This window comes from Rhinopithecus bieti, unplaced genomic scaffold (genome assembly GCF_001698545.2).
Source record: "Rhinopithecus bieti isolate Rb0 unplaced genomic scaffold, ASM169854v2 scaffold_17826, whole genome shotgun sequence".
Taxonomy (NCBI): Eukaryota; Metazoa; Chordata; class Mammalia; order Primates; family Cercopithecidae; genus Rhinopithecus; species Rhinopithecus bieti.
This window is the reverse complement of record NW_016809016.1, coordinates 840,670-848,371: the sequence shown is the minus strand read 5'-3', so window position 1 is coordinate 848,371 and position 7,702 is coordinate 840,670. Positions and strand designations below refer to the sequence as shown.

The 7,702-nt window shown below is 48.9% G+C and overlaps 1 protein-coding gene across 1 annotated transcript in view; it reads right to left on the bottom strand.

Annotated features, from left to right (window-relative positions):
* Window positions 1–6,872, bottom strand: part of LOC108539483 (polycystin-1-like protein 2) — a 117,957-nt gene extending 111,085 nt beyond the window's left edge. Inside the window, exons 1-3 of the mRNA XM_017888194.1 lie at window positions 6,572–6,872; window positions 2,497–2,658; window positions 1,263–1,448 (exon numbers count right to left, since the gene is read on the bottom strand). Of these exons, the coding sequence (XP_017743683.1) occupies window positions 1,263–1,448; window positions 2,497–2,658; window positions 6,572–6,872 (649 nt within the window). The remainder of the gene's footprint in view (window positions 1–1,262; window positions 1,449–2,496; window positions 2,659–6,571) is intronic.
* Between the last annotated feature and the right edge of the window lie 830 nt (window positions 6,873–7,702).

The following is a 7,702-nucleotide window of genomic DNA, read 5'->3' as shown; positions in this document are numbered from 1 at the left end:
AGGCCGAGGCAGGAGAATCTCTTGAACCCAGGAAGCGGAGATTGCAGTGAGCTAAGATTGGGCCACAGCGCTCCAGCCTGGGCAAGAGAGAGAGACTCTGTCTCAAAAAAAGAAAGAAAATAGAGAAGCACAAAGCATGCACGTGATTAAGAAACACTGAATTCGTAACAGGAACAGAACTGTGGAGGGATCCACAGAAGTCTCCTAGTGTTGTCTTCATTTTTTTTTTCCTTTTTTTTCTTTTTTTTTTTTTTTTTTTTTTTTTTGAGACAGAGTATGGCTCCATCACCCAGGCTGGAGTATGATGGCCTGATCTCGGCTCACTGAAACTTCCGCCTCCGGGACTCAAGTGATTCTCCTGCCTCAGTCTCCCAAATACCTGGGATTACAGGTGTGTGCCACCAGCCTGGCTAATTTTTGTATATTTAGTAGAGATGGGGTTTCACCATGTTGGCCAGGCTGGTCTTGAACTCCTGACCTCAGGTGATCCACCCACCTCGGCCTCCCACAGTGCTGAGATTACAGGCATGAGCCACCATGCCCAGCTGTATTCATTTTTCTAATGAGGGAATCTTAAGCAAATGTGGCATGGTGTTCAGATCCGATAAAGGTGGGCAGCAGATTTGTGGGAGTTCATTACAGTATTTTCTATTCTTGTCTATATGTTTGGAGTATTTCAAAAATTCAAAAATTAAGTTAAAAAAGTGGTGTTGCCGGGAGCAGTGGCTCACGCCTGTAATCCCAGCACTTTGGGAGGCCGAGGCGGGCAGATCACGAGGTCAGGAGATCGAGACCACAGGGAAACCCCGTCTCTACTAAAAATACAAAAAATTAGCCAGGCGCGGTGGCGGGCGCCTGTAGTCCCAGCTACTCGGGAGGCTGAGGCAGGAGAATGGCGTGAACCCGGGAGGCGGAGCTTGCAGTGAGCCGAGATCGCGCCACTGCACTCCAGCCTGGGCGACAGAGCTAGACTCTGTCCCCCCCAAAAAAATAAAAATAAAAATAAAATAAAATAAAATAAAAAAGTGGTGTTTCCTGCACCCACCAGATACATGACACGGTTTGAAGTCGGGGTGGGTGGACCACAGCCCTCTGCTTCCCTGCTCCGTGCCATGGGCAGGAACTGGCCAAATTTCTCACATGTTGGAGGCCCACGGTCAGAGATGAAGATTATCAGAGGCTTCTGGAACCCTTTGCTGAGCACAGAATACCAGCAACTGCCCTCTGCTGGCAACCAGAGCTGCAGAGCCCTTGGACCCTACCTGCCACCTCATCCTTGACATTGGCCCAGCTGCATCCCTGCTCCAGATCTGAGGGACGCCCGGCATCCTGCGTGCAGAAATTGGGGTTCTGGCGCCCATAGATGGCATCCTGGACCTGGATGACCTGCCCCGAGCCGCAGTGCATGGTGGCATGGAGTCCCTTGCAGGCCAGGCTCTGGCCAACTCCTGTGGCAAAGGGAAGGCAAGACATTAGGAGGGCTCACGGTTACAGACAGGCAAGTGCCGGTTCATGGGAATAGGAGGGTCCCAGGGGTTAGGCTGAGATGCAAGAACTCAGGAGCTGCTTGGCAGGGGTAAGAAACAGAATATGGTTGTTGGCAGCATTGTGCTGAGCTAGGTTCCCTGGGATCAGATCCAGCCCAGCCACACACTGCTGTGTGACCTTCAGCAAGTTAGTTAGCTTCTCTGTGCCCCCACTGTAATACTAAACCTCATGCAGGCCAGGCTCCGTGGCTCACCCCTGTAATCTCGGCATTTTAGGAGGGCAAGACAGGTGGATCACTTGAGGTCAGGAGTTTGAGACCAGCCTGGCCAACATGGTGAAACCCCCTTTACTAAAATAATACAAAAATTATCCGGGGGTGGTGGCTCGCATTGTAATCCCAGCTACTCGGGAGGTTGAGGCAGGAGAATCACTTGAACCCAGGAAGCGGAGGTTGCAGTGAGCCAAGATCACACCACTGCACTCCAGCCTGGGTGACAGAGCAAGACTCCATCTCAAAAAAAAAAAAAAAAAAAGAGAGAGCGGGAAAGACAGAAACAGAGACGTGACAGGTGGGCAGGCAGGAAGGCAGGCAGGTGGATGGGGAGAGCGTAGGGATGAGCGACGGAGCATCCCGTGGGCAGAGAGAGATGCATAGAGACAGGGAGAGAGCCGCAGACAGAGGTGAGCTCAGAAAAACACATACAGGTAAGCACTTCAGTAGGGAGACAGAGACAGACACCGGCAGGCCCTGAAGAGGCAGAGGGAGACGGAGAGAACACAGAGGCAGGAAGAAAGTCAGAGACCAAGGGAGAGAAACAGAAAGAGTAGGAGAAAAAGAGAAGGGGAAGAAAGACCCAGAGAAAACTGAGACAGAGGAGGGGGCAAGAGAAAGAGAGGGTCAGAGAGATGGAAGCAGAAACAGGAGGGATAGGGGAGCCTGGAGAGAGGCCCGCAGGCAGGCGGGGAGACAGGGTGGGAGATGGGGACTCCGGGGCAGGGGCCACTCACGGAACTCGCACACGAAGGCGAAGGTCTGGGCGCAGTCCGAGGCCACCCACTTGGAGGAAGGGCCTCTCCCGATGTGGCCGCAGGTGTCAGGGGCAGCGGTGGCTTGCCCTCCGCGCCAGTTGCTGTAGGTCACATTGGAGGTGTCCAACCAAGTCCCCGGCCCTGGAAGGACAGCACGACCACCAGGACTCAGCAACTGTCTTCAAATTCCATTTATACAAATGCAGGGCTCACCCCTGCCCTGCTGGTAGTGTGCAGCAGGTCAGCAATTAACGTTGATGGGCTGGAGATCTCTCTCCAGGAGCAGTAAAGGTCTCTTCCTCACTGTCATCTTCAAACACTCAATAGAAGAACTGGAACACCAAGTTGAAGAGCTTGCAGAAGGTGTTTTGATTAAATAAATGAGGCTGCCAGCTCCGTCTAACCATAATTGATAATTTATTTATTTTGAGATGGGGTCTTGCTCTGTCACCCAGGTTGGAGCACAGTGGTGCATTTCAGCTCACTGCAACCTCCGCCTCCCAGGCTCAAGTGATCCTCCCAACTTAGCCTCCTGAGTAGCTGAGACCACAGGTGCAAGCCACTATGACTGGCTGATTTTTTTGTATTTCTGGTAGAGACAGGGATTTTGCCATGTTTCCCAGGCTGGCCTCCAGCTCCTGAGCTCAAACTCCACCCGCCTCGGCCTCCCAAAGTTCTGGGATTACAGGCATGAGCCACCACACCTGGCCCTGACCACTGTCTAAGGAAGAGCCAGGGGCCAGGCCCGGTGGCTCACGCCTATGATCCCAACATCCTAGAGGTGGGAGGATCACTTGCACCTAGGAGTTTAAGACCAGCCTGGGCAACCTAGAGAGAACTTGTCTCTAAAAAAAAAAATTTTAGTCACACATGGTGCCTGTGGTCCTAGCTACTCGGGAGGCTGAGTTGGGAGGATTGCTTGAGCTGAGGTTGGGGCTACAGTGAACCATGATCATGCCCCTATACTCCAGCCTGGGAGACAGACCAAGACCCTGTCTCAAAATAAGAATAATAATACAGTCCAGAAGTGGGCCATGGGATGTTTTAACATATCGTCTTCTTCATAAGCCAAGTACACCTGGGCAGTGCTGAGTTAAAACATAAGCAGTTATTGTTACTTTGGGCCTCTTCAGATCCTTGAAAATACTGATGTAACTCTTTTTTTATTTTATTTTATTTTTTGAGATGGAATCTCACTCTGTGGCCCAGGCTGGAGTGCAGTGGCCGGATCTCAGCTCACTACAAGCTCTGCCTCCCGGGTTTATGCCATTCTCCTGCCTCAGCCTCCCGAGTAGCTGGGACTACAGGCGCCCGCCACCTCGCCTGGCTAGTTTTTTGTATTTTTTAGTAGAGACAGGGTTTCACCGTGTTAGCCAGGATGGTCTCGATCTCCTGACCTCGTGATCCGCCCGTCTCGGCCTCCCAAAGTGCTGGGATTACAGGCTTGAGCCACCGTGCCCAGCCTGATGTAACTCTTGAAAAGGAGTGTGTGTATGTGTGTGTGTGTGTGTGTGTAAAACAGAACCATGTTGAGGACACCAGAGAGCTAGAAAACACTAAATATAAAAATTTACTATGGATTGGGCGTGGTGGCTCATGCCTGGAATCCCAGCACTTTGGGAGGCCAAGGTGGATGGATCACTTGAAGCCAGGAGTTCAAGACCAGCCTGGCCAACATGGTGAAACCCTATCTCTATTAAAAGTACAAAAATTAGCCATAATTCCAGCTACTAGGGAGGCTGAGACAGGGGAATCGCTTGAACCTAGGAGGCAGAGGATGCAGTGAGCCAAGATGGTGCCACTGCACTCCAGCCTGGGAAACAGAGTGAGACTCTGTCTCAAAAAACAAAAATTTATTATGGGTACTCAAAAATATAATTATTAATTTATTGAAAGAAATTCATGCAAATGAAATGGTTTTTAAAAATCTAAATGGTACAAACGGTATAAAACGAAAGTATCTTCCCTCTCTAACCTATGGGCTTCTCCATCATTGTTATGTTTCTCATAAACGGTTCCAGACTGAATTGAATTGTATTCACACATCAGCATTTACGAGTGCCTGAAATCTATTTACACAAATGCCATCTGATTGCACACAGTGTCTGGCCCTTGTTTCTTAAACGACATTAAATATTGGAGGTTGTTACCTATCAGCCTAGTTACAACTACCTCATTTTCTGCAATAACCACGCAGTATCCCTGGAGAGGTTTTAACAGGCACAGCTCCTCTAGCTGGATGTGAATGGAAGTTCAGTACACAGAACTCGGCAACTGTTGCATCTACACCTCAAGAAACCACTCAGGAGACACTGCCTGCAGGGGCATCTTAAGAATTCAAATCCCCTTGGCTGTGGGTTTTCTTAAATGAGCTTCCCAGTGGCTCATTTATTAAAACACTTCCATCCACTCTGGTGTTGTTCTGTGGCTGTTCGGCACGTGCCATGTCTCATTTCTCAAACCTAGTAGCTTCTATGGGGCAAAGAGAACCTCTGGGTAGCAAGGTGCCCAGTAGGAAAGTCAGGCTTAGCATTGCTCTGACTGGTAGACAGCCCACGGTGCACCACCAGCTGTGTCATACTGAGCACGTCTTTTCTCTCTAGACTTCATTTTCCTCCTCCGTGAAAGGAGAGTAGCCACACTTACCTCGTGGGGTCCATGTGAGCATGTAAGGCTTGAATGCAAATGTTTTCTTGTCCACTCTCTTTCTTTCTTTCTTTCTTTTTTTTTTTTTTGAGACAATGTCTCACTGTGTTTTCCAGGCTGGAGTGCAATGGCACAATCTTGGCTCACTGGAACCTCTGTCTCCTGGGTTCAAGAGATTCTCCTGCCTCAGCCTCCTGAGTAGCTGGGATCACAAGTGTGTGCTACCACGCCCAGCTAATTTTTGTATGTTTAGTAGAGATGAGGTTTCACCATGTTGGCCAGTCTGGTCTCGAACTCCTGACCTCAAGTGATCCACCTGCCTCGGCCTCCCAAAGTGCTGGGATTACAGGCGTGAGCCACTGCGCCCAGCCTCCTTTTCCATTCTCAATTGTGTCTAGGTACTGGGAAAACAAAAATGTCCAGAGTATGGTTTTTCCTTGAAGGGTTCATAGTATAGGAAGGAGACAGACAACTAAGCCGCTTAAGCCACACCAAAGGCGCTGCCTTGGAATTGTGAACAGGGCTCCGTAAGTTCATAGAGAATGACAAACCTGACTGCACTGGCTGGGGGAAGGAGCCTTCAGAGAATAAAGGAGGACAAAGACTTTCAGGACCATTAAAATTACACTGTTAATGGAACTATGCTAAGCACTTGGTCTGCTTTAATCTCACAGCAAGTGAGGAAAGACAGGTGGGACACTAAAAAATAGCTTAGTCATTATTTTCTGAGACTCAGTTTTCTCATCTGTAAAATGGGGACATAAGGCCAGGCGCAGTGGCTCCCACCTGGAATCTCAGCACTTTAGGAGGCTGAGGCAGGTGGATCACAAGCTCAGGAGATCAAGACCATCCTGGATAACATGGTGAAATTCCATCTCCATTAAAAATACAAAAAATTAGCCAAGCATAGTGGCATGTGCCTGTAATTCCAGATACTCGGGAGGCTGAAGCAGAAGAATCACTTGAACCTGGGAGGCGGAGGCTGCAGTGAGCCGAGATTGCGCCACTGCACTCCAGCCTGGGAGACAGAGAGATTCTGTCAAAAAAAAAAAAGGAGACATAATCATTTTTCTCATTGTTATTGTAAGAATTCAACATGATAGTGACCATGAAGCACTCAGGAGAGTGCCTGGCACTACTCTAGCAAGAACCAAAGCGGTCAGAGTATTATTATTAGGAACAGGCAAAGAAGTGAGCATTTCTAGAGTGTCAGTGATGTGCCAGATTCTGTGCTAGGTGGCATTAGACATGAATTATTTTATTTAATCCACAATACAACCAAAGGGAAGGGTATCCATACCATAAGAATTAGGACACGTTAATTTGTTCCATGTCGCTTTGGGTGAGAAGTGATGGCAAGAATTGCAAGCACAAGTTTCTCATAAAACACAGCGATCATGGCACCTACCTTCCATGGTTCCATTCCGTGCCAAGTTCCACATGAGTCCAATCCACCATTCCCTGTCCTGGGAGATGTGCTTCTGCAGAAACCGCTGGGTGTCTTCATCCTGAATGAAGACCAAATGGCCTCCTTGCCCCTCGCACCAGCTCTGGGCATCACGGAAGGTGCGTTCAATTGGCACAAATTCATAGCAAGCATCTCTGAAGGCCACCTGGCTCTTAGAGCAAAAGCTGCCCTCCTCCAGCTTAGCAGTGGTGGCCCTAAGCCTCCAAGCAAGCACCAGGAGTACCAAGCCCACTGCACTCATGCTTGAACCACTGCTGGGGCCTCTGGATGGAGCTCACTCTTGGGACTTTCATATACGGGTGCCCTCACATCCACCCATCATCCATCTTCCCTTCTGTCTGTGCATCAAATAATGGCAGCTACCTTTTGTTGAAGAAACAAAAGGCTCAGCTTGACAGTGTCTGCATTTTTGCGTCACCCAGCTCTTTGTTCAATGCCTGCTCCAATGCCTATTAATTTGTCAAATGGTCTTCTCGGGAAAGATAAAGTTGCTATATCACCTGTCTGCTTATCTTTCAGTCAACTGTTAGCGGTGGATAAAAAGTCCTTGCTGTTGGTTTTATGTCATTACCCTGAAGGCTGTATGTTTCGTGCAAAGCCATCAGCATGTGGGAAGCGTGTGATAAAAGAAAAATGGCAGGAAGGTTAGAGAATGGCAGGAAGGCAGGAAGATGGTAAAGAAACCAAGTTGCTTTTATATTCAAGCCCATTGTGCCGACTGGCAGCTGTGCCCAAATGATCCCCATTCTCTCCCCAGCATGGCTGAAACCCTAATGGATATCTGGTCCCCTCCCTGATTCATTACACTATTCATCACGCATGCCTTCCGGAGAATAAAAATCCCCTAAAAATTTATTGGATGTCATCACGAAAATCAGCTTTCACTCAAAGCTCAGAACTGACCATCCTTAGCCACTACTCACACCCTCCCGTGGGTTTCCATGGATCAAGTTCAAATTTCTTAACTTTGTATACAAGCCTTAGTATGGTCTGGCCTCCGACAGTATTTCCAAACACATCTCCCCAAATGTGGGGAAACAGGCTTTGTCTCCGCTTGCTGATGGTAAATTG